The sequence below is a fragment of the Oncorhynchus mykiss genome, chromosome 11, assembly GCF_013265735.2.
Source record: "Oncorhynchus mykiss isolate Arlee chromosome 11, USDA_OmykA_1.1, whole genome shotgun sequence".
Taxonomy (NCBI): Eukaryota; Metazoa; Chordata; class Actinopteri; order Salmoniformes; family Salmonidae; genus Oncorhynchus; species Oncorhynchus mykiss.
In genome coordinates, this window is record NC_048575.1 from 18,192,594 (window position 1) to 18,220,110 (window position 27,517).

Below are 27,517 nucleotides of genomic sequence, written 5' to 3' on the forward strand. Positions count from 1 at the left end.
AGATATGACAGTGTGCACCATCACTTAATCAGCGACCTAATGCAATTGGCTAAACATGCTTGCTGCTGGGCACTCATTTGTCGATTGGCCCGTTCGCTTTTAGAGGAGTGGTTAGCGTTGACAACCCGGAAATGAAGTGCGTTCACATCTAGGTGACAAACGGTCGATTTCAAGCAAAACAATGGGTAAATATCGGTCCCCTTTTTGTCATATGAAATACAATCCATTGGCAAGTTATATTGGCTGCATATTCCAATTACGTTTAAACGGCAATCGATATATTTGCGCGAGATATATTGCGAACAGTGGGCAATGCATATGCTACTTCGTTGGAATGTATACTCATGTGCAATGTCTTCCGTGCTTTGATTTGCATTATGTACAGTTCAGTATCGATGAGCTGTGTCGCTTTCAAATACTATCCACTGCACACTATCAAAATGACAGTATGGCGGTCAAGCTGGGGTCTATTCACTAGGAACGAAACGGGGGACCTATCTGAATCTGTCCAATATAAACTGTTTTCGTTGCAAAACGCTACTCTTTGGACTAATGATTAGATCCCTGGCGTGTATAAATTAGGTATTGCAATGGGAACCGTTTAAGAACCAAACGGAAGCAAATATAGGAAAAGGGAGGAACCTACCTGAATTTGTCCAATAGAAACTCGTTTCGATGCAAACCGTCTCCCCTTTGGCGTAAACGGTTTCTGTTGCAAAACGTTTTGCAACGGAGGAAAGGTTCTGCAACAATCGACGTAATTAATACAAACGTGTACTACATTTATTTGCTAGAAATTCCAATGACGTGTTTCACCTTGACAGCAAGCTGCAGTTGTATCATGACAAGGGCTGGGAAATGCCAGGGATATCAATATCCAGATATTATCAAGATACTTAAGTGTCGATAGGATATGTATTGTGATTGGATTTTCAAAACATATTGTTCTCCATATGCCTGCTGCAGAGAGACGAGCGAGCCATGAGAAAACAAGTTTTTATCAGTAGTGGAAATAAAAGTGCTGAAAACTAATTGGCTCGCTATTTAAAAAGAAGATGGAGAACACGCTGTGAAGGAAAAAATACTGTAGTTTTGGTGCAGGTACAGCCAACTAGCGGCAAAATAATATTGCGATATTGTCAAAAATATATAATACGATATATATCCTCAAAAATAATTATATGTAACTGTATCAATTTTCCCCATCACTAATCATGACCTTAATACCTATTACTTGAATATCATCAGAACACCACTTGAATATCAAGATTAATCCAACCACCGACTGTAATTTGTTTACAAAAAATGATATATATTTATATATATACAGTACCAGTCAAAAGTTTGGATACACCTACTCATTCTAGGGTTTTTCTTTATTTTTACTATTTTCTACATTGCAGAATAATAGTGACGGCATCAAAACTATGAAATAACATGGAATCATGTAGTAAGCAAAAAAAAGTTTTATTTTAAATTTGAGATTCTTCATGAGGTGGCCACCCTTTGCCTTGATGACATCATTTGCACACGCTTGGCATTCTCTCAACCAGCTTCGTGAGGTAGTCACCTGGAAGGCTTTTCAAATAACAGGTGTGCCTGTTAATTGTCAGTATTATGGCAAGATCAGCTCAAATAAGCAAAAAGAAACGACAGTCCATCATAAGTTTAACACATGAAGGTCAACCAATCTGGAAAATTTCAAGAACTCTGAAAGTTTCTTCAAGTGCAGTGAAAATCCATCAAGTGCTATGAGGCTCTATGATAGCTCTCATGAGGACCGCCACAGGAAAGGAAGACCCAAAGTTACCTCTGCTGCAGGGGATAAGTTCATTAGAGTTACCAGCCTCAGAAATTGCAGCCCAAATAAATGCTCCACAGAGTTCAAGTAACAGACACATCTCAACTTCAACTGTTCAGAGGAGACTGTGTGAATCAGGCCTTCATGGTCGAATTGCTGCAAAGAAACCATTACTGAAGGACACCAATAAGAAGAAGAGACTTGCTTGGGCAAAGAAACATGAGCAATGGATATTAGACCGGTGGGAATCTGTCCTTTGGTCTGATGAGTCCAAATTTGTGATTTTTGGTTCCAACTGCTGTGTCTTTGTGAGATGCAAAGTAGGTGAACGGATGATCTCCGCATGTGTGCTTCCCGCCGTGAAGCATGGAGGACGAGGTGTGATGGTGTGGGCTTGCTTTGCTGGTGACACTGTCAGTGATTAATTTCGAATTCAACGCACACTTGACCAGCATGGATACCACAGCATTTTGCAGCGATATGCCATCTCATCTGGTTTGCGCTTAATGGGACTATCATTTGTTTTTCAGCAGGATAATGACCCGACACACCGTCAGGCTGTGTAAGGGCTATTTGACCAAGAAGGAGAGTGATGGATTGCTGCATCAGATGACCTGGCCTCCACAATCACCTGACCTCAACCGAATTGAGATGGTTTGGGATAAGTTGGACTGCAGTGTGAAGGAAAAGCAGCCAACAAGTGCTCAGCATATGTGGGAACTCCTTCAAGACTGTTGAAAAGCATTCCAGGTGAAGCTGGTTGAGAGAATGCCAAGATTGTGCAAAGCTGTCATCAAGGCAAAGGGTGGCTACTTTGAAGAATGTGAAATATAAAATATTTTTGGTCACTACATGATTCCATGTGTGTTATTTCATAGTTTTGTTATCATCACTATTATTCTACAATGTAGAAAATAGTAAAAATAAAGATAAACCCTTGAATGAGTAGGTGTGTCCAAACTTGACTGGTACTGTATATATAGTGAATACTGTATATATTGTATATAGGCTATATTATAACAGGAATTATCCCCATAGGTATTAATTAGTGTACTGTACATTTGATTATTGCAGTAGGCTATACTGTCATTTCAGCCTTAAGCTTATCTCACTCCAGGCCAGTCTGAAAGCAGAGAGAGAGAAAGAGATGTCATTATTTCTGTACAGTAGGTGATTTTATTGATTTTCAAGAGGCCACTCACTCCATCCCTATCCCCTCAATCATCGTCCTCTATTCTATTCATTTAAAAAAAAATCTATCTCTCTTTTACAATTACTCTGTAGCTGGCCATTTTGCCTCGTGCCAACCTAATCCTCTGACTGATTATCACGTAATGCTCTTGCCTTATTATCAAAATGGAGGAGCTTTGCGTTTTTTGTTAAATGGCTGATATGTGTAGACTTTACGAATTAAGAACTAGGAATGAGTGTTGTTATCAAGAGAATCTAGAGCAGATGATTACACTGGATGAGAGAGAGAACACTTAGCATATTGAGTGGGTTTTTAAGGGAATTTGTGAAGTTAAACTGGGGTGTGATCTCAGCTAGAGGTCAAGAGGTCAGCTATAGATTTCTCTAACAGGCATTAACATGGACACAGCTTTGTCTGCTGCACTCATTTGAAATAGCTCTCGACACTCAGACCCTGTCCTCTAAAAGGGTTGTTCAGTAGGAATGTTTGTAATGAATCCAAAGTTCAAATGTCGGCAGGGGTAGTCGTCTGACAGGCTGTGTTTGAACTTGGTTTGTCTAGCCTAAAAGCCTCAACACTCTGTTAGCCTGCTGAGCTAAAGCCTAGGCATTTGCTTGGGGAGCTAACGCAAGCCTTCAGGCCTCAGACGAGTTTAGGCTACTCATCACCCCAGCACGTTTCTGTGAAGTGTTTTTACTGTGATGAGTGACTGCTCCAGACATGAGCACATCTTTTAACAGCATTCCTTGTCCACTTTAGAGAGAAAAAAAACAGTGCTTGGGTCTTCACAAGCCAGGGTCTGTCTGGCACTCTAGCACGTTAAGCATTCCATTTCCTCAATCGTTTTAATTGCCGTGTACAACTGATAAAACATGAGAACAAAAGTTTGCACATCACCGTTTGTCTTCTGTCATGCATTAGTTGATAAAAAATTCTTAACGCTACACATTTTATTTGCATGAGGTTAGGCCACAGCAGTTGCGCATTACTTCATCAGACACAACAAAAAATGTCTCATTCATTAACTGTTCTTGCTTCACCATTCAATGCACTTCCTTGGCCTCCTAAATGTTTCATGAGTTTTTAAGTTGTTTTCCTGCAAACCCTGCTGTACTTATTACTCATACAAGCTTTGTATCTTCCACCTTTGTACTCACAAAATCAATTAATTCTCCTAAATAATTTACATTCTGAGCAAACCAGATTAAGCAGAGCACAAATCTTTGTGTCAGGCAGAAGTGATATTTTTTTTCAGGCATTAACTAGGCCCCCCTCGCCCTGTGTCTCTCTATGGTGTTAGGTAGAGAGTTGCAAAATGTATTAAACTTTCAATAAATTCCCTGGTTTTCCCAAAATCCGAGTTAGAGGTTTCCCGGAATCAGGAGGGAATAAGCAGGAAATCCGGGATCCTCCAACCAGGATTTCTGGAAATCCAGGGAATTTATTGAAATTTCCAACCCTAGTCAGTTTGCAACCCTAGTCAGTTTCCAACCCTAGTCAGTTTCCAACCCTAGTCAGTTTCCAACCCTAGTCAGTTTGCAACCCTAGTCAGTTTGCAACCCTAGTCAGTTTGCAACCCTAGTCAGTTTGCAACCCTAGTCAGTTTGCAACCCTAGTCAGTTTGCAACCCTAGTCAGTTTGCAACCCTAGTCAGTTTGCAACCCTAGTCAGTTTGCAACCCTAGTTTTAGGTGAGTAGGAGAGTCCTGATTAAGCATTTGAGTGCAACACACACACACACACACACACACACACCAAGAGAGAGAGGGAGCCAGGGTCTAGGACCACTCTGTGCATTTACACACATCTATTTTTTATGAAACAGACTCATAACAATTAGTCCTCTTACCGCCTGGCTAATCTTAGCATACCTGTAATGGCCATGACATCACTTTTTAAAAGTTCCAAAACTGACATTCTCATTAATTTTCATTGAGAAAACATTAGTAGGCCTAGCACTCTGGCCAGAGAGAAAATAGCAATAAAGAGAGGAATAAAAGAGGTTTGAGTGCTTAGAATGGAAGGTTACATTCTCCAGACCTTTTACACAAATTCATTTACATGAGAGGAGAAATGTAGGGTGAAAGCCAAAGGCATATTCCACACAGTAGGAGAGCCAATTGTAACAGTTTATATTTTAGTTCAGAGAATGTAGGCTAACAAGCAAAGCTAACTGCCTTGGTATTTGTGTACGAGAGTCTAAGCCAGGAGTTTGATGCATAATAATTGCTTATATACAAAGCCAGGCATACATATATTAGGCATTTTATATCTGAAGGAGGCTTATTTATATATATATATATATATATATATATATATATATATATATATATATATAATTATGCCTCAGTGATCAGAAAAAGATAGGGATAATATCACTATTATGTGTCCTGTCCTTTGGGGATCAAGACACCCACCCCCGTTCCCTCTCTATCTCTTGTCCTAAAGGTGCCATCCCTGGCACTATGTCTAAACCGAAGGTCAAGATGACAGTCTAGCCACCCTCCCAAATTCCCTTGATTCCTTATAGCCTTGCTTGGAGCTGAGCTGCTATGTTCTCTTCAGGAACGTCCTGTCCAGTCCAGTTGTGACAGCCAGACAGACTCAAGGTCAGAGTGTTGTCGTTGAGCAGTTTGTGCTTATCTGTTTTCACTCTGTTCTTTTTTTTTTTCCTATCCCTTTTTCCATCAGTAGATCGTAGCCGACAGGATGATGCCTAGGGGTGGGGGTGACAGTTGATATGCCGCAATCTTATCTGTCACTCATTCGTCACTTTGCGCCAGTTGTCATAAGCCCTGATTTGAGCAGCAGACTACAGCTTATTTGTCATGGTGCAGGAGTGGTTTTTGCTCCATATAAACCCTTTGTGCTAGCGTTGTTGTTGTGGCAGTATATCCATATGTTGTGTATTGACATTGTCCTAGTAATGATTCATTTGGCCTCAGACTTCCCTAAATCTCTAAATATCCCCAAAATGCTGTTGTTTGAAGCAATCTTAAATATAGAATTTAAAAATCATTACATTTACCCCATGAAATGTGTAGGCTTCTAGATTTTTACTTGTTTTGTATTGATTTCAGAACTAGGCCTATAGTAGATAACTTTAGGCAATAACCCACACTCAGTCAGTCAGTCCTCTCTCTCACTCTCACTCTACTCACTCACCAGCTCCAGGAGAGGGCATTCTCCCTGTGTTGATCCATTATGAAGTCGATGGCTCCTGTTCAATGCTTGAACATAATCTTTGTGTGTGTGTGTTTGCTCTTTCATGCCTCTGTAAGTGTATGTCCTTTATTTACAATAGGCCTAACCACTGCCCATTGATCGGCGACTTCTGACCATTACATAAGAGCCATAGATTTCCAGTTCTGTGGTGAAAGCCCTGTAAATTTCACTACTTCATTTTTATAGGCAGAGAGTATTGACTGAAGTGTGGGGCTGTTATGTATTTGGCATATAGCTGAGAGTCTGAGGGTAGCTGTCAATAGTAATCCTGCTATTGATGTGTGTGTGTGTGTGTGTGTGTGTGTGTGTGTGTGTGTGTGTGTGTGTCTAGAAGACGTTACAGTGGCCTGACTCTAACATCTCTCTCATCCTCTTACATCATAATTACATTAATATTGACAAGCCCCTGACAATAGCCACAGTACTATTGATAGCCGGCTGTCAATACTGTGTTCCCAAATAAAACATTTTCATTCATAACTTGTCAACTGCTCAATAACAGCGTTGAAGGGAGTACCAGACCAGGGGATTCTCCCAGGGAGGGAAGGAGGAAGGGATGGAGAGAGGGGGCTATTTCTCACACTTGGCACTGTGTGGCTATTTGGCGCTGTGGACCTGTGGATTATCTACGTATGTCCCTGCCTGCCTACCTGATTGACACACACACATGCAGGCATGCGCATACGCCCACACTGAGGCAGTGCATACAAACGTGAGGCTACTACTTAATTTGTTTCTCAGTAGAGCTTTGAGATAATTTGAATGAAAGCACTATACAAATTAAGTGTATTATTATTTACCAAGGGCCAATTATGCTTAGCTATGTCACCTATATTATGTGACATAACAAATTAGGTTATATATATTAGGATCTTTATGTAATTATTTGATATTCACCTACTTATTTTCTTGTAAGTTTTAGGCTACTTTATAAATTAAATTCTAACTTCGTATAATAGACATTGTATGCCGCACTCGTAAATAGTGTCATGAATTAAATTAAACTTGAATGACTTTTTTCCTTTAAAATGTCACCTATTTCATTCATTTCTAAATGTAACTGGGTGGTACTGTATCATATGAAGTCTATTGAAACATCATGAATGCAGGATGTTCTTATGGACCAAAATAAACTCTAAGCACCGCAGTGCTGCTTATTAGAATGTAACTCGGTCTAAATGTCACAACTGACCCCCTCAGTCAAAGCTGCCATATTTCCATTCCAGAGCTGAAATCTCTTAAAGCCACATAACAAATCCTGTTCACCACAGCACAAAGGTCTCTCTCCTTTTCTCTCCTTCAGCCTTTCATTTCTAAACCATTTCATTTGGGGGGGGGGGGGGGTAGTAGAGAGAGATAAACCAAGGATGATACAAACATGGACTCACACAGACAGACACACTCAGTGAGGAGTCATCCAGACGTCACAGTGGTGGGATCTCATATAGAGTCCACCGGGGAGTGAAATAGTTCCATATTGGCAGATGGTTACGGTGTAGCCAAGACTGCGCCATTAGGCTAATCCCTGTTGATGTGATTCTTCCGCACAACCCTATCTCGGCTAAGACCGTGTGTGTGTGTGTGTGTGTGTGTGTGTGTCCATGTGCATCTTAAGACCCCATGTGCCTCTGCATTGCAACACTCAAAGGCCACATTTAGGATGGGTTTTACATGTGAAAAGTGATTTCAGAGCCACTATAAAAATGCATAATAGGATGGATTTCTCATCTTAAAGGAGAATTTAGCTTTTTTACAACCAAATCTACATGTTTAATGTAAATAGCATGTTATAGAGGGGTCCAGACACTTTGTTGTTCTTGTTGTTTGTTTCACTTGTTTTTGAGAAACCCCCCCCCCCCAAACAGTGATTTAAATCCTCATCCTCGTTGTGGCAGTAAAGGGGATCTGAAAAAACATGAGCAAAGGCTCCAAAAACACCCAATACGTCCTTTTAGAAACTGAAACGCTGTCAGTATGGTGATGTAGGTCTTTACATGTTGTACACATGAAATTGTCATTCCGAACTTTATCTGCAATGTTGTATTCCATTTTGTTGCGACTCGAGCTGAGGCATGCAAATTTCCTTAGATATTCCCTCTGTCCAGAGTCTGTGTTCTTTTGCCCATCTTAATCTTTCCTTTTTATTGGCCAGTCTGAGATGTCTTTTTCTTTGCAACTCTGCCTAGAAGGCCAGCTTCCCAGAGTCGCCTCTTCACTGTTGACGTTGAGACTGTTATTTTGCGGGTACTATTTAATGAAGCTTCCAGTTGAGGACTTGTGAGGCGTCTGTTTCTCAAACTAGACAATCTAATATACTTGTCCTCTTGCTCAGGTGTGCACCGGGGCCTCCCACTCCTATTCTGGTTAGAGACAGGTTGCGCTGTGAAGGGAGTGTGCAACACAGTGTTGTACCAGATCTTCAGTTTCTTGGCAGTTTCTCGCATGGAATAGCCTTCATTTCTCAGAACAAGAATAGACTGACGAGTTTCGGAAGAAAGTTCTTTGTTTCTGGCCATGTTGAGCCTGTAATCGAACCCACAAATGCTGATGCTCCAAATACTCAACTAGTCTAAAGAAGGCCAGTTTCATCTTTTTAGTTTCCTGAGGGGGAATAGGCTTTGTCGTGCCCTCTTCTCGGTTGTCTTGGTGTGTTTAGACTAGAGGTCGACCGATTAATTAGGGCCGATTTCAAGTTTTCATAACAATTGAAATCTGTATTTTTGTCCGCCAATTTGCCGATATACTGACAGCGTTTCAGTTTCTAAAAGGATGTATTTGGGTGTTTTTGGAACCTTTTTTAGAATCCCTGTGCTACACAACAAGGATGAGGAAAGGAATCGCTGGTTGCGTTAAGTTTCTCAAAAACAAGTGAAATCTGGACCTTTCTATAACATGGCATTTACAAAACAATGTATTTGGTTGTAAAAAAGCAACTTCTCCTTTTGAGATTTTGGCAATCAGATGACATCAGGGATACCATTTTTATGTCTCTTGTGTACAGTTTGAAGGAAGTTGCTGGCTAGCGTTAGGGCAAAGACTGGACGTCTAAATGACAGCTAGAATGCCAGCTGTTCCTGTAGACTTCGTCATTGCACTTAGCATTGGCTCGCAAAACTACCTCAAACTTCCTTCATTCTGGATGCAGAGACATTCAAATTGTGTCCACGAGTTCATCGGACTTAGGGGAAGTACATAAAGGGCTTCATTGCCAAAATGTCAAAGTATCCCTTTACATCTGGTCCCTCTCAAGGTTTCGTCCTTCCAAGACAGTTTATTCTTGCCAAAAGTTTGGAGTCTTTCTTTGGGGATTAGGCCCATGTTACTGTGGAGCACCTTTGATAAATCATTTGTATTGCATACTGTGTGTATGTGATGTAGCCTACAAGTACAATTTTTTATTCTTATCTTCTTCTTTTTCAGCTTCTACCGGAGGAGCCCATCCCCCACCAGAGGGAGGTTCAGGTCCAGACCCTCAGACTCCTGTCTTGAGGATCAACCAGCTGGATGCCTTTGAGCTGGACTCTGCTCTGGACCAGCTGGTGTGGAACCAGTTCTCCCAGTGTTTCCAACACTTCCGCCCAGGCCTGCTCACTCCCGTGGAGCCTGAACTCAAGGCCCTGCTCCAGCTCCTTCTCTGGAGGTTCACAGTCTACCCCAACAGTGCTACGGTGGGCCAGTCTATGATGAACCTCCGTTACCACAACACTCTGTCACTATCCCAGCGCTACAGGGCCCTGAGCAGGAGACAGAGGCTGGGCCTGGCCCTGCTGACAGTCGGACCCCGCTGGCTGACGGAGCGATCCCACAGCTTGCTCCTCTCCCTGGGGTTGGGGCTGGGCGGCAGTCCCCCGGCCGATGGAGGTCTGCGTCTGGGACTGCGTCGAGTTCTTTCTTTGATCACCGGCCTTACCCAGGTAGGGTCATAAAGTAAAGTTCTGAGTTTTGATTGGCTAGCTTAGCGTTTTCCGTACTTCGTCCTCGGGACCCCAAGGCATGCACGTTTTGTTTTTTGCCCTAACACTACACAGCTAATTCAAATGATCAAAGCTTGATGATTAGTTGATTATTTGAATCGGCTGTGTAGTGCTCGGACAAAATCCAAAACGTGCAGCTCTTGGAGGACCGAGTTTGGGAAACCCTGGTCTAGCTGTTACTCATGCTGCTGAAATCTCCCCAGGTAGCCAATCTGATCAACTTCCTGGTGTTCCTGAGGAAGGGGCGCCACCCATATCTGACAGAAAGGATCCTGGGTATCCGTGCGGTGTTCACTAAGCCCCAGGCGGTCCGGGATGCAGCCTTCCAGTACATGAATAGAGAGCTGCTGTGGCACGGCTTCGCTGAGTTCCTCATCTTCCTCCTCCCTCTAGTCAACATGAGGAAGATCAAGACAACCATGTACTCACTTCTCTACCCCCTAGGAGTGGGTGAGGGAGGGGAGGAGGGGGTGAGAGAGGGCTCAGCGGTGTGGAAGGAGTGTGCTCTGTGTGGGGAGTGGCCTACCATGCCTCACACGGTAGGTTGTGGTCATGTGTTCTGTTACTACTGCGTCAAGAGTCACTCCATCGCAGACGCCTACCTGACATGTCCTAAGTGTGGCGTAGAAGTCGGGGAGGCAAAGGCTGTCAAACTGCAGATCGAGATTACTGACATCCACACTAGATGATAATGTCACATCCAGTCACGGGAACACACACAACACGTGTTTACTTGTAAAGTGAGATTTTGGTGACACTCAAGGTCACAGTGAATGGACTTCAATACACAGTGTCTATAGAAAAATTGACATTTACACATGCACACACACAAACACGGACAGACATTCAGAAATACACACACACACAAAGGGTCTCAGAGGGGCCCTTTAACTGAGCAAGGTTTCTTTGCTTAAGATACTCTGGGTGACGATGGAAGATGCACTGGAAAGACAAGATGATGATGACTGAGATTCAGTCTGTTGTATGAACAGACAGGGCCTGTCTGCCCATGTATAATGTATGTGAGCACACACTCACTGACCATCATGCTCCTGTTGCCCCTCCATTCCTACTGTTAGACTTTGGACAGACCTGTTTGTTCACACAGCTCTGAGTGACTGTTGGAGAAACACAGAGCATATATTTGATGAAGAAATGTGTTGATTTTGCTCCAAATTGGCCTTGTGCTGCTCTGTTCTGTTCAAATGGGAATATTTGTTCTGATGAAAAATGCAAAAACATGACTGACGGGACTAATAAATAATGGATGATTTTCTGTTGCTCATCACCGCTAACGAAATTTGCATCTGTTTGTATTTGTGCCTAAATTCTGTTCATTAAAATGTAGTCAATTTAATTAATACCCAAATAATGACCCCATTTAATGGGTGTTTCTTGTTTTAAAGTGAAGAGAGAAATTTAAGAAAGTTATAACATACACGCTTCTCCCCATCTCTCCTTCTCTTCCCATCTCTCCTCTCCCCCTGGTCTCTCCTTCTGGTCTCTCCTTCTCTTCCCATCTCTCCTCTCCATCTGGTCTCTCCTTCTGGTCTCTCCTTCTCTTCCCATCTCTCCTCTCCCTCTGGTCTCTCCTTCTCTTCCCATTTCTCCTCTCCCGCTGCTCTCTCCCTCTGGTCTCTCCTTCTCTTCCCTTCTCTTCCTATCTCTCCTCTCCCTCTGCCCTCTCTCTCCCTCTGGTCTCTCCATCTTTCCCCATGCTCTCTTCCCATCTGCTCTCTCCCCATCTTGCCTTCTCTCCCTCTGCATCTTTCCTCTCTCTCCATATTTCCCTATGCTCTCTTCCCATCTCTCCTCTCCCTCTGCCCAGCTCTCCTCTCCCTCTTCTCATCTCTCCTCTCCCTCTTCCCATCTCTCCTCTCCCTCTGCCCATCTCTCCTCTCCCTCTGCCCATCTCTCCTCTCCCTCTGCCCATCTCTCCTCTCCCTCTGCTCTCTCTCCATCTCTCCTTCTCTTCCCATCTCTCCCTCTGCTCTCTCTCCATCTCTCCTTCTCTTCCCATCTCTCCCTCTGCTCTCTCTCCATCTCTCCTTCTCTTCCCATCTCTCCCTCTGCTCTCTCTCCATCTCTCCTTATCCCCTTTCACACTGCCAAAACATGCAAAAGATCAAGGGGCAGCCAGGGGCTCAGATTGGAGACACACTTATACACTTTCTGTCTCTCTCTCTCTGTCTCTCTCACACACACTCAGTAATCTCAGCGGGCCTCTCCCTATAAGTCAGGCTGTGAACTGTAGTGAACCTCTGGCAGCCTCTTGGTTCCTTGCAGGCGAATCACTGCCTAATCCCTGTAATGACTGCAAAGATGCTTATTTATGCTGGAGTTAACCTCCTCCAATGAGCCCAGCCCCGGGCCAAACGTAGCCCTGCCCAGTGAGACCTTCTCTGGGCTGGCGGAGAGCAGAGACACCCCTCATCTGGATGATCACTAGAGCTTAATTGCTGATTGCGGAGGCAATCAATCAGGACTTTAGGTGAGTTGGGGCTTTGTGGAGAGATGGGTTTGGTCAGGCTGGTTCTCTCTCTCTCTCACACACAGACACATACACTACTGACGGCTTAGTTTCTTTTGAGGCCTGTTTGGTTTGGTCTAGCTTACACAAACTCACTAATACACACAAACACACTCATCCTGACAGGTTCACTTCTGAAGGGGTTGATGAAATTTGTTAGACACAAAGAAAATATTTGGTGTGTCTTGGATTGAGGGCTTTTGCTCATGAGATCAATACACAGGGATTCTACAGTATTTACTGATGATGTTCATGTTAATTATTAAAATGCCTAACCACCATGCTTTTCATGCTGCCTCTGATTCTGTATGTTGGGGCGTTTATGAGCATGCGGGCATGTGCCTGTGTCTGTTCATGCGTCAAGTAGGCCGACCTGTCCTTGGATGATTTTAATGAATTAAAATATACAGTACAAAAATATGAACGCAACATGTAAAGTGTTGGTCCCATGTTTCATGAGCTGAAACAAAAGTTCCCAGAAATTGTGAACACATTTTTTGACATCCCTGTTAGTGAGCATTTCTCATTTGCCGACATAATCCATCCACCTGACAGGTGTGGCATATCAAGAAGCTGATTAAACAGCATGATCATTACATAGGTGCACCTTGTGCTGGGGACAATAAAAGGTCATGCTGAAATGTGCAGTTTTGTCACATGACAATGCCACAGATGTGTCAAGTTTTGTGGGAGTGTGTAATTGGCAATGCTATCTGCAGGAATGTCCACCAGAGCTGTTGCCAAATAATTTAATGTTCATTTTTCTACCATAAGCCGCCCCCAACGTAGTTTTAGAGAATTTAGCAGTATGTCCAACCAGCATCACAACTGCAGATCATGGTGTATGGTGTCATGTGGGCCAGCAGTTTGCTGATGTCAACGTTGTGAACAGAGTGCCCGATGGTGGAGGTGGGGTTATGGTACAGGCAGGCATAAGCTACTGACAACAAACACAATTGCATTTTATCTATGGCAATTTGAATGCACAGAGATACCATGACAAGATCCTGAGGCCCATTGTTGTGCCTTTCATCTGCGTCCATTACCTCATGTTTCTGGTGAGGACCTGCCTTACAACAGGCCTACAAGCCTTCAGTCCAGCCTCTCTCAGCCTATTGCGGACAGTCTGAGAACTGATGGAGGGATTGTGCGTTCCTTCCAACTCGGGCAGTTGTTGTTGCCATCCTGTACCTGTCCCGAAGGTGTGATGTTCGGATGTACTGATCCTGTGCAGGTGTTGTTACACGTGGTCTGCCACTGTGAGGACGATCAGCTGTCCGTCCTGTCTCCCTTTAGCGCTGTCTTAGGCGTCTCACAGTACAGACATTGCAATTTATTGCCCTGGCCACATCTGCAGTCCTCATGCCTCCATGTAGCATGCCTAAGGCACGCTCACACAGATGAGCAGGGACCCTGGGCATCTTTCTTTTGGTGTTTTTCAGAGTCAGTAGAAAGGCCTCTTTAGTGTCCTAAGTTTTCATAACTGTGACCTTAATTGCCTACCGTCTGTAAGCTGTTAGTGTCTTAACAACCGCTCCACAGGTGCATGTTCATTAATAGTTTATAGTTCATTGAACAAGCATGGGAAACAGTGTTTAAACCCTTTACAATGAAGATCTGTGTTATTTGAATTTTTACGAATTATCTTTGAAAGACAGGTTCCTGAAAAAGGGACGTTTCTTTTTTTGCTCAGCGTACATTCGATTCGGTATTAAAAAACTAGAGTTCCATGCAGGGAAAGCTAGACTAGAGTCCCATGCAGGGAAAGCTAGACTAGAGTCCCATGCAGGGAAAGCTAGACTAGAGTCCCATGCAGGGAAAGCTAGACTAGAGTCCCATGCAGGGAAAGCTAGACTAGAGTCCCATGCAGGGAAAGCTAGACTAGAGTCCCATGCAGGGAAAGCTAGATTAAAATAGCTTGCTGGTTTTTGATTGTTTTATACCAATAGACTGCTTCTTGTTAAATACAGCAGATGATAGAACTAGAACGGGTAGCAGAAATACACTCATTGGAACACATACACTGAATTATCTTACAAAAGCCCCCGCAAAGAGGCTACCAGTGCGGCAAGTGCTGCTGGCTGCTAGTAAGCTTTCTTGACATGGGCATTAATTTACCTGGGCATTCATTTACATGGGCATTCATTTACATGGGCATTCAGTTACCTTCCTAGCTAATAAGTTATGTTAGAGTGCCAAATTAATTCATTTTAAAACGTTGATATCTCCATTCCACTATCATTCGCCTGGTGATGAACAAGACGGGAAATGTTTGTTTTTTTGCCTGGGAGGGGTTCCCTGCCTTATAGTGTTCTCTCAAATATGAACTGTGTCTAGATTCTGAAATACACATGTTCACATGCATTTATTCAACATATTAATAACCTTTTACTGCAGTAGGCTAAATCAGGGTCAGAGAGTTTTTATGGATTGTCTTAAACAAATCAAATTTCAAACAAAAGTATATACCTCACACACACACGGTTATGTGCTTAAAAAAAGACACCTGTACAATGTGAGATATAGAGTTGAAATGTATTCACCGTTTGATATAGAAACACTGGATTTTCGTCTGTTTAAAAAAAGAAAAAAGTTTGACTAATTCATTATTAATAATATTAATAGTTTATTTGAATAACATTCCGCTCATGAGACCACTGGAGGGCGATTTGGTAACTTGGCTGCAGGAAATGGGTACTACTATTAATATCTCAAACTACCCTTTTGATTTACCTTATTTTTTGACATAATGTTTGTGACAATAATCAATATACTCTTCAAACACATAACATTTCCGTAGTGGGCTCTCTGACACTTTTAATAATCTGACCCATTTATTAGATAGAAATTGACATTATAGGTCATCAACTAATCACAGCCCTCCTTTAGGATTGCACATTCAGCATGTCACCAGCTGAGGGAGTTCCCTTTTGAATCCATTTTCCCATTCACTGTGTTGATGGTGCTCATAAAATGTATCAACCCTTCATAATTAGCAGAAATTCCACTCTGGAAATGTGATGTACATGTAGAGTATATTGTTCCAAATAACAAGTCTTAAAATGAAAACAGAATCCAAAAGGGTACTTTCGAGATATTAATACCAATATGTTGTTCTGTTGAATAAATTCATGTGATTTTTTTTCTTCTCAGAAACAAGACATAACCCATGGCACATGTTGTCTGTGTCATGTAGGGTTCACAGATCATAGGGTCTTAAAGGCTGCATATATAGGTCTAAAAAGGGCCTAAAACGGCCACTTTCATCGTGATTTTCCCCCAAATGGTTTGTGATACAAATGTAAAAAGCATTTCAAAGATCATTCCTCCCAATGAAGTTTATATTTGAGAATTGACAGAACAATTTCAGATAGCTAAAATATTTTCCGCTCCCGCTGGCGTGGAATTGCCCTATTATAGAAAACATATGCTCTACAATATGTCAAGGGCATTCACTAATGAATCTTGCAGTGATGTCTAAAGCCATAGAAAAGGTTGCTAGTCAATATTTAATGCATTGCACATTGCATTAATGTACAGCAACTCCCGGAGAGAGATCAAGTATGCATATATGATGAACGTTAATGCCAAAAACATGTTTTGTCCTAACAGTAGGACATGATAGCCTATTCTGTGTATTATATTCTATTGTGTATATTACCATACAGTATGTCCCAATCTGAGTCCTATCAAATCCCTTAGAAACAGAAACTGTATTACACTTATTAATTTACTTGCAATTGAATTAGTTTGAGTACAGCTACAATAGGTTTTGTTCTTGGAGGTATTCTGTCTCTCTCTGGAGCTCTCTCATTCACTGACCCTGATTATCTTTCTGTGGATCTTTCTGTATTATTCTCTCTCTCTCTCTCTGCTGCAGATTCCTTGGCTATGCAAAAGCAATCTGTACATCCAGACTGAGCCATTTAAGGAACAAATTGCCCCCGTGCCCCCTCTCACGTAGAGGTTTAAGAGAATGGAAAGATGGTGGAGAATCCCACTAACTAGACTCTCTCTTTGATGAGCAGCTCTAGCCCCTCCTCCACCTAGCCCCGCCTCCATCCTGATCCTCATCTTCATTGCTTTGATGGAAGAACCTTGATTTTCCTGATTAATAGTTTAAAGAAGTAAAAGCTATTTTTTAGTCGGAGTAATGCCTTTGTACTTTACCTACTACTGTGTGTGTTGAGAAGATTGTGTGTGTGCTATGTGTTGCCTAATTGGAGCAGGTTCCTGGACTTGCAGTCAGAGAATGTATAATGAGTATAGCACAATAGCTTGGATTCCTCCACGCTTCCATTCACTAGCAGAAACGGGTGTCATTTAGGCTTCTGAACTACTATAACCTCATGGTGTGAAATGACTAGTAATGATTAGAAGTCTGTGTCAGTAGCAGCATTAGGAAACTGTACATTTCCAGGATAAATCGAACTGTAAGATCCCGCAAAAGAACACTGGAATATTAAAAAAAACACACAAAAATAATAGTCATTCCACAAAGGGTTACACTGAGTACACCAAACATTAGGAATACTGAACACCTTCCTAATATTGAGCAGCAATTTGTCAGGGCATGGAATCTACAAGGTGTTGAAAGCATTCCACAGTGATACTGGCCCATTCCAGGCACTCCATTGCTTCCAACAGTTGTGTCTAGTTGGCTGGATGTCCTTCGGGTGATGGACATCCAGTTGGTGGTTGAAGATATCCCTCTAGTGGAGTGGGGGCTGTGCTTTGGCAAAGTGGGTGGGGTTATATCCTTCCTGTTTGGCCCTGTCCGGGGGTGTCCTCGGATGGGCCCACAGTGTCTCCTGACCCCTCCTGTCTCAGCCTCCAGTATTTATGCTGCAGTAGTTTATGTGTCGGGGGGCTAGGGTCAGTTTGTTATATCTGGAGTACTTCTCCTGTCCTATTCGGTGTCCTGTGTGAATTTAAGTGTGCTCTCTCTAATTCTCTCTTTCTCTCTTTCTTTCTCTCTCTCGGAGGACCTGAGCCCTAGGACCATGCCTCAGGACTACCTGACATGATGACTCCTTGCTGTCCCCAGTCTATCTGGCCGTGCTGCTGCTCCAGTTTCAACTGTTCTGCCTTATTATTATTTGACCATGCTGGTCATTTATGAACACTTGAACATCTTGGCCATGTTCTGTTATATTCTCCACCCGGCACAGCCAGAAGAGGACTGGCCACCCCTCATAGCCTGGTTCCTCTCTAGGTTTCTTCCTAGGTTATGGCCTTTCTAGGGAGTTTTTCCTAGCCACCGTGCTTCTACACCTGCATTGCTTGCTGTTTGGGGTTTTAGGCTGGGTTTCTGTACAGCACTTTGAGATATCAGCTGATGTACGAAGGGCTATATAAATACATTTGATTTGATTTGACCATTCTTGATACAGAAGGAAAACTGTAATTCAAAATGCTCTGAGACCAGGTCGCCTGGAAATATATACTGTATGAGAGGCCTCTCCTCTCCTACCTGGCAGGCATTAGCTACTACAGGGCCCAATTGGCTCATTCATCCCCCTCCTCTCCCCTGTAACTATTCCCCAGGTTGTTGCTGTAAATGAGAATGTGTTCTCAGTCAACTTACCTGGTAAAATAACAGTTAAATAATTAAATAATACAACGATTATACCATCTAGTTTTCCCTGTCTGCATTCCTCTCACTCCTACAGGACAGAGCAATGACCAATCAATCATCAATCTCAACATTAGGAAATAATTAGGTGTTTGTAACCGGATTTATATGATCAACAGCCACTTTGAGGGGTGAAGTAGGAGAGTTAAGTAGAAGTATATTTAGGATAGTTCTGTGGATCTGTTTGTCTCTTTCTCCTCACACCTTGGGGCAGTCTGTGTTTACCTTGTACCAAACTCTCTGTCCATGGGCAAATACACATGAACATTTACTTTATCATAGAATACCTCTAACAGACACTTTACCATAGAATACCTCTAACAGATACTTTATCATATAATACCTCTAACAGATACTTTATCATATAATACCTCTAACATATACTTTATCATGGCATACCGCTAATAGGTACTTTATCATAGAATACCTCTAACAGATGCTTTATCATAGCATGCCACTAACAGATACTTTATCATAGCATACCTCTAACAGATACTTTATCATAGATTACCTCTAACAGATACTTTATCATAGATTACCTCTAACAGATGCTTTATCATAGCATGCCACTAACCTCTAACATGTACTTTATCATAGCATACCTCTAACAGATACTTTATCATAGAATACCTCTAACAGATACTTTATCATATAATACCTCTAACATATACTTTATCATAGCATACCTCTAACAGATACTTTATCATAGAATACCTCTAACAGATACTTTATCATAGAATACCTCTAACAGATACTTTATCATAGAATACCTCTAACAGATACTTTATCATAGCATACCCTTAACAGATACTTTATCATAGCATACTTTATCATATAATACCTCTAACAGATACTTTATCATAGCATACTTTATCATATAATACCTCTAACAGATACTTTATCATAGCATATTTTATCATAGAATACCTCTAACATATACTTTATCATAGCATACTTTATCATAGAATACCTCTAACAGATACTTTATCATAGAATAACTCTAACAGATACTTTATCATAGCTTACCTCTAACAGATACCCCTATCATAGCATACCTCTAACAGGTACTTTACCATAGCATACCTCTAACAGAAGCTATTGATTTAGTACTAAACTTTTCACGTCTGATGTTTTATGCTCAGGATAGAAGTTGCCTGTAGGCACAGATATAGGATCAGTTTTTCCTCAACCCAATCCTTACCTAAGCCAGTATAGGGGAAACACAAAACTGACCTTAAATCAGTGTCTGGGGGCAACTTCATCCTACTCCTCTGATAGGCTGAGCCAGGGAAGGAGTAGTGAGGAGAACTGATGAACTACAGCAAGGAATTATGGGGGATTAGACCGTGGTGTGTTTTCAGATGAGCCTGAGGTGAGGCGTGTGTGTGTGCCCTCCTCCTACTGATGTCTAATACACAGTAAATGAGCAGTAATCTGGCCGCATCCCTCCAGATGTCGGAGTGAATTTCCTGTGGCTTAGGGCCGACTGGGAGCACTTTGAAAGTTTTGATAACTCCTGCAAATGTGATTGAAACCGTGCGCATGGAGGAATGTGGCATGTAGGAGTTTTTATTAAATAGATGCCTGGTTGGCTTCATTATAATTACGGTCATGGTGGATAACAGAGGAAAGATGAACTACTGTTTTGGGAAAGACATGTTTTCCAACTACAGACAAAAAAGTGGGCTTAAAATACGGAATTGCATTTATTTTGATGATCAGAACAGAACAGAGACGATTGAGATACTGTATATATTTTGGACTAGGCATATACTATATATTATCCTGGTCATAAGGGGAATGTTTTAATGACATGTACAGCCAACACATACTGTTCACACAGCGGTAGTGGTACGCAAGAGACAGAGTGAGCTGGAAAAGCCTAACCTGTTATGCTGATAAATAATCACAATATAGTTGTGCATTTCAGCATCTCGGAATCTTCGGCTCCATGGGAAAATGATTTTCCGGTTTCCATGGAGACTGAGGCTGTGAAGGTTCCGCTGTATGTGAGTCTGAACTCCTCTCTCTTGGAGATCACTGAACCACATATGTCTGGCAGTATTAACCTGCCCAACACAAGGTACTGTGTGTGCAACTTACACACACACACACACACACACACACACATGCAGTACAGACATGTAACCTACATGTACAAATTACCTCAACTAACCTGTACCCCTGCACATTGACTCGGTACCGGTACGCCATGTATATAGTCTCGTTATTGTTATTTTATTGTGTTACTTTTTCTTTCTTTTTACTTTAGTTTATTTGGTAAATATTTTCTTAACTCTTTATTGAACTGCATTGTTGGTTAAGGGCTTGTAAGTAAGCATTTCACGTTAAGGTCTACGCATGCTGCATACGACACATGTGACAAATAAAGTTTGATTTGATTTGAAATGACACGTAATACAAACACTCAAGCCAGGTCAAAAATGCATTTATTTACATGATGATGTAATAGATAATAATGATGTAATAGAAAAACTTGGTCCCTAACCTAACCACAGATTTGGAATAATATAAACCCATCCCTTGTCCTGTACAACCACTAGTGGTATTATAAAATATCTGACCCTCTATCAGTGGTTGGATGCAGTTTCTTCCTTCTCCTATACATCATGCCAAGACAAGGAGGGAGACATTCTATGAAAATGTAACTGTAAGTCAACTCAAAAGCCTCTTTTCTTCCTACAGAACACAAACAGATCAATATGTTTTCACTATGTATGTCTTACGTAAAGGAATGAGCAGGTGTGTGTGCGTGACTAACTGTTAAGTACTGAGTTCTCCAGTGAATTGTGACTTTCAATGCCAAGCTGCAGGAGTCCATAGCCCCATCCACTAAGTTTAAAGAATTCACATTATGTATCCCTCCCTCACTCCCTGTCTCTCTCTATCTGTCCATGTGTTTGGCTTATTTCAGGCCCTTCAAAGTCAAATTTAAAAGGTATGCCAGAGCCAGAGTGTATCTGCAATTCACAACACATTTTTCTATCAGACAGGAGATGTATTGCCGTCTAAGTATTGTCAGATGCTGGCCAAATTCCGTGCAGTTTTCATATCCGGCCCGAGACTCTGAGACTCTCACAGGGATGCCTGGTACCATGACCCGCACATCATCAGTACAACTGTATCTGACCATAATGACACAATCTGTAAGATTTCCTGCTGTTCCATGGTCATTTAGATTAACAATAAACAGCCTACACAGCCCATATTTATTGATTTGTGAAGTTTATCTCTCAGAAATGCCTTTAAGAGCTTAGTTTTACCATAACACAAAACCCTAGGTTTTCTTACCATCTATGTTTTTTTATTTTTTATTTTACCCCTTTTTTCTCCCCAATTTCATGGTATCCAATTGTTTTAGTAGCTACTATCTTGTCTCATCGCTACAACTCCCGTACGGGCTCGGGAGAGATGAAGGTTGAAAGTCATGCGTCCTCCGATACACAACTCAACCAAGCCGCACTGCTTCTTAACACAGCGCGCATCCAACCCGGAAGCCAGCCGGACCAATGTGTCGGAGGAAACACCGTGCACCTGGCAACCTTGGTTAGCGCGCACTGTGCCCGGCCCGCCACATGAGTTGCTGGTGCGCGATGAGACAAGGATTTCCCTACCGGCCAAGCCCTCCCTAACCCGGACGACGCTAGGCCAATTGTGCGTCGCCCCACGGAACTCCCGGTCGCGGCCGGTTACGACAGAGCCTGGGCGCGAACCCAGGGTCTCTGGTGGCACAGCTGGCGCTGCAGCACAGCACCCTTAACCACTGCGCCACCCGGGAGGCTGGCGCCATCTATGTTTTTGTTGTCAATTGACAAACAATGTATAGCTTCAAAATATGTTTAAAATATGTTGATACCTTGGACTGGCAGTCCTTATAGCTCACTGTTGACACCTTGGACTGGTAGTCCTTATAGCTCACTGTTGGCATCTTGGACTGGCAGTCCTCATAGCTCAGTGTTGACACCTTGACTGGCAGTCCTCATAGCTCAGTGTTGACATCTTGGACTGGCAGTCCTTATAGCTCACTGTTGACACCTTGGACTGGCAGTCCTTATAGCTCACTGTTGGCATCTTGGACTGGCAGTCCTTATAGCTCACTGTTGACACCTTGGACTGGCAGTCCTTATAGCTCAGTGTTGATATCTTGGACTGGCAGTCCTCATAGCTCACTGTTGACATCTTGGACTGGCAGTCCTTATAGCTCACTGTTGACACCTTGGACTGGCAGTCCTTATAGCTCAGTGTTGACATCTTGGACTGGCAGTCCTCATAGCTCAGTGTTGGCATCTTGGACTGGCAGTCCTCATAGCTCAGTGTTGACATCTTGGACTGGCAGTCCTCATAGCTCAGTGTTGACATCTTGGACTGGCAGTCCTCATAGCTCAGTGTTGGCATCTTGGACTGGCAGTCCTCATAGCTCAGTGTTGACATCTTGGACTGGCAGTCCTCATAGCTCAGTGTTGACATCTTGGACTGGCAGTCCTCATAGCTCAGTGTTGACATCTTGGACTGGCAGTCCTCATAGCTCAGTGTTGACATCTTGGACTGGCAGTCCTCATAGCTCAGTGTTGACACCTTGACTGGCAGTCCTCATAGCTCAGTGTTGACATCTTGGACTGGCAGTCCTCATAGCTCAGTGTTGACACCTTGGACTGGCAGTCCTCATAGCTCAGTGTTGACACCTTGACTGGCAGTCCTCATAGCTCAGTGTTGACACCTTGACTGGCAGTCCTCATAGCTCAGTGTTGACACCTTGACTGGCAGTCCTCATAGCTCAGTGTTGACACCTTGACTGGCAGTCCTCATAGCTCAGTGTTGACACCTTGACTGGCAGTCCTCATAGCTCAGTGTTGACACCTTGACTGGCAGTCCTCATAGCTCAGTGTTGACACCTTGACTGGCAGTCCTCATAGCTCAGTGTTGACACCTTTCACTGGCAGTCCTTATAGCTCAGTGTTGACACCTTGACTGGCAGTCCTCATAGCTCAGTGTTGACACCTTGACTGGCAGTCCTTATAGCTCAGTGTTGACACCTTGACTGGCAGTCCTCATAGCTCAGTGTTGACACCTTTGACTGGCAGTCTTTATAGCTCAGTGTATGAATTTATGTGTGCCTGGTTACATTTCCCGAGGATGTAGCTTTTTCTGTTACAAACCAAGTGGCGGAACTACTGTTGAAACACAGATTCCGGATTGTGGCTTTACATTAAATGCACAAAAATAAATTATATTGAAACATCAATTTGGTCCCTTAAATATTTCTATCCTAATATTAATGCAATATGCCAGTCATAAATAATTTAGAAATACACATTTTGGGGGGGAGTCATCAATATACTGTATGGACCCTTTTAGGATAAGTTTTATTCATTTATTTATACATGCATTTATTCATGGATTCACTCATTCACAGGCGCAGTCAGTGGCTGTACAGTCCCTGGTGTGTGTGTGTGTGTGTGTGTGTGTGTGTGTGTGTGAGAGAGACCCGCGGCAGTGCCCACCACTCTGCTCCAGTGTTATTCCCTGGGGGCCTCTCATCTTTTACTGAGCTCTGACAGAGAATGGAAGCTGGGAGTAGAGAGCGCTGCATTAAAAACCCTTTACCTACCAACTGATTTATCACCACACACACACACACGCCCCATCCCGTCCCACCGCCCCACGCCATCTCCCCGCTCTGCAACGCACCTTCACACTCCATCAAAAACACTCTCTCTCACACACACCGCACATACTCATCATAAGATGGCGGCCTCCGAGCAAGCGAGTGATGCGCTGTGGTGGTGATTTTCCATTTTAATGGTTATTCCCTCCTTCTCCTCTGGTTGGTGATTCTAGGTGTGGGCCTGGCCACAGGAAGACAGAGTGATGGAAATTACGGAGCGCCACTTCCTGTTGATGTCACCTGCAAGTGGTGCATTTCAATGTGACAGTCAAGGCGATGGGTTAGGGCGGGGGGTTGTCAGACTGTTGGGAACAGAAGAGGGTCAGGTTGGAGGGGACGGTTCTACTGTGTCACTGCAGGTAGAGTGGTCTCCATCCGACAGACAGACACGACACTCTCTAGAGCACACACACACGTATGTGTAACAGTATAGACTTTACGTCCGTCCCCTCGCCCGGACCTGGGCGCGAACCAGGGACGCTCTGCACATGTCAACAGTCACCCTCGAAGCATCGTTACCCATCGCTCCACAAAAGCAGCGGCCCTTGCAGAGCAAGGGGAACCACTACTTCAAGGTCTCAGAGCAAGTGACTTCACCGATTGAAACGCCACTAGCGCGCACCACCGCTAACTAGCTAGCCATTTCACATCGGCTACATATGCACACACACGTAACAAACATAGATACACATATACAAAAAGCATACACGCACATTCATGCAGACCTACATCATACACTGAGTTTACAAAACATTAGGAACACCTTCCTAATATTGAGTTGCACCCCCTTTTGCCCTCAGAACAGCATCAATTCGTTGAGGCATGGACTCTACAAGGTGTCGGAAGCGTTGCACAGGGATGCTGGCCCATGATGACTCATGATGACAATGCTTACCACAGTTGTGGGAAGTTGACTGGATGTCCTTTGAGTGGTGGACGATTCTTGACACACAGGAAACTGTTGAGCGTGAAAAACCATAGCAGAGATGCAGATTCTTGACACAAACCGATGTGCCTGGCACCTACTACCATACCCGGATCAAAAGCACTTAAATCACCCTCTGAATGGCTCACAAACCATGTCTCAATTATCTCAAGGCTTAACAATCCTTCTTTAACCTCTACACTGGTTGATGGTGTATTTACTGTAACAGGTGACATTAATAAGGAATCTTAGCTTTCACCTGGTCAGTCTGTCATGGAAGAGCAGGTTTTCCTAATGTTTTGTACACTCAGTGTACATACACAGATGAAGTCGGAAGTTTACATACACTTAGGTTGGAGCCATTAAAACTTATTTTTCAACCCCTCCACAAATGTCTTGTTAACAAACTAGAGTTTTGGCAAGTCGGTTAGGACATCTACTTTGTGCAAAGTCATTTTTCCAACAATTGTTTACAGACAGATTATTTCACTTATAGTTCGCTGTATCACAATTCCAATGGTTCAGAAGTTTACATACACTAAGTTTACTGTGCCTTTAAACAACTTGGAAAATTCCAGAAAATGACGTCATGGCTTTAGAAGCTTCTGATAGGCTAATTGACATGATTTGAGTCAATTGGAGGTGTACCTGTGGATGTACTTCAAGGCCTACCTTCAAACTCAGTGCCTCTTTGCTTGACATCATGGGAAAATCAAAATAAATCAGCTAAGACCTCAGAAAAAAAATTGTAGACCTCCACAAGTCTGGTTCATTCTTGGGAGCAATTTCCAAATGCCTGAAGGTATCACGTTCATCTGTACAAAAAATAGTACGCAAGTATGAACACCATGGGACCACGCATCTGTCATACCGCTCAAGAAGGAGACGCGTTCTGTCTCCTAGAGATGAACGTACTTTGGTGCGAAAAGTGCAAATCAATCCCAGAACAACGGCAAAAGACCTTGTGAAGATGTTGGAGGAAACAGGTGCAAAAGTATCTATATCGACAGTAAAATTAGTTCTAAATCAACATAACCTGAAAGCCCGCTCAGCAAGGAAGAAGCCACTGGTCCAAAACCGCCATAAAAAAGCCAGACTACAATTTGCATCTGCACATGGGGACAAAGATCGTACTTTTTGGAGAAATGTCGTCTGGTCTGATGAAACAAAAATGGAACTGTTTGGCCATAATGACCATTGTTAAGTTTGGAGGAAAAAGGGGGATGCTTGCAAGCCAAAGAACACCATCCCAACAGTGAAGCACGGGGGTGGCAGCATCATGATGTGGGGGTGCTTTGCTGCAGGAGGGACTGGTGCACTTCACAAAATAGATGGCATCTTGAGGAAGGAAAATTATGTGGATATATTGAAGCAACATCTCAAGACATCAGTCAAGAAGTTAAAGCTTGGTCGCAAATGGGTCTTCCAAATGGACAATGACCCCAAGCATACATCCAAAGTTGTGGCAAAATGGCTTAAGGAGAGGAAAGTCAAGGTATTGGAGTGGCCATCACAAAGCCTTGACCTCAATCCTATAGAAAATGTGTGGGAAGAAGTGAAAAAGCTTGTGCGAGCAAGGAGGCCTACAAACCTGACTCATTTACACCAGCTCTGTCAGGAGGAATGGGCCAAAATTCACCCAACTTATTGTGGGAAGCTTGTGGAAGGCTACCTGAAACGTTTGACCCAAGTTAAACAATTTAAAGGCAATGCCTCCAAATACTAATTGAGTGTATGTTAACTTCTGACCCACTGGAAATAAATAAAAGCTGAAGTAAATAATTCTCTACTATTATTCTGACATTTCACATTCTTAAAATAAAGTGGTGATCCTAACTGACCTAAAACAGGGAATTTTAATAGGATTAAAAGTCAGGAATTGTGAAAAACTGAGTTTAAATGTATTTGGCTAAGGTGTATGTAAACTACCAACTTCAACTGTACATACGTGAATACACACACACACATCACTTTGTCATTGGAAGAGTCTCAGTCCTGAAAATCATATTCGTTCATAGGTTGGAATACATTTACTTCCTCTCCTTTCCTCACAGCTGTGATACATTGGGTTCAGGATCATGTGACTGGTAGTCGCCCTTTAATGTCATCTGCTGCTGTCCTGTGGTTTTATTTTAAAAACAGAGATGAGTGTGTGTACGTGTGTTTTGTCCACAACTTCCTGGGATACCACATCATCGTCTGAGACAGGCAGATTGTTTTTGTAGCTCCCGTCGTGAGCTACCAAAAATGTGTTTCTTTACAGTACAGCAAATAGCAGTGAAACAATGCAGAAGATAATTTCATTTCCAAAAACACTTTGAACCATTGAAAAACCTTTGTTGAAAAATCTATTAAAATGTAAATCTTTGATAATAACAGTCAGTGACCAATCAGACTAATCACAGTCAATGACCAATCAGTCTAGTCACAGTCAGTGACCAATCAGACTGAATATGAAACACTGAGCTCATGTTTTTTTCATGAGGAGATTATTATTCCATGTTGTCTGTCACTCCTCAATAAAGCTTTATTTCCAATGGTCTGACTAAA

The 27,517-nt window shown here is 42.7% G+C and overlaps 1 protein-coding gene across 1 annotated transcript; it reads left to right on the forward strand.

Annotated features, from left to right (window-relative positions):
• Positions 1-30: 30 nt before the first annotated feature.
• On the forward strand, positions 31-11,560 carry pex2 (peroxisomal biogenesis factor 2). The gene is made up of 3 exons (XM_021620411.2): positions 31-185; positions 9,638-10,131; positions 10,395-11,560. Exons 1-3 carry the CDS (start codon positions 182-184, stop codon positions 10,878-10,880), a joined length of 984 nt encoding a protein of 327 aa, XP_021476086.2. The 5' UTR covers positions 31-181; the 3' UTR covers positions 10,881-11,560.
• The last annotated feature ends 15,957 nt before the right edge of the window (positions 11,561-27,517 follow it).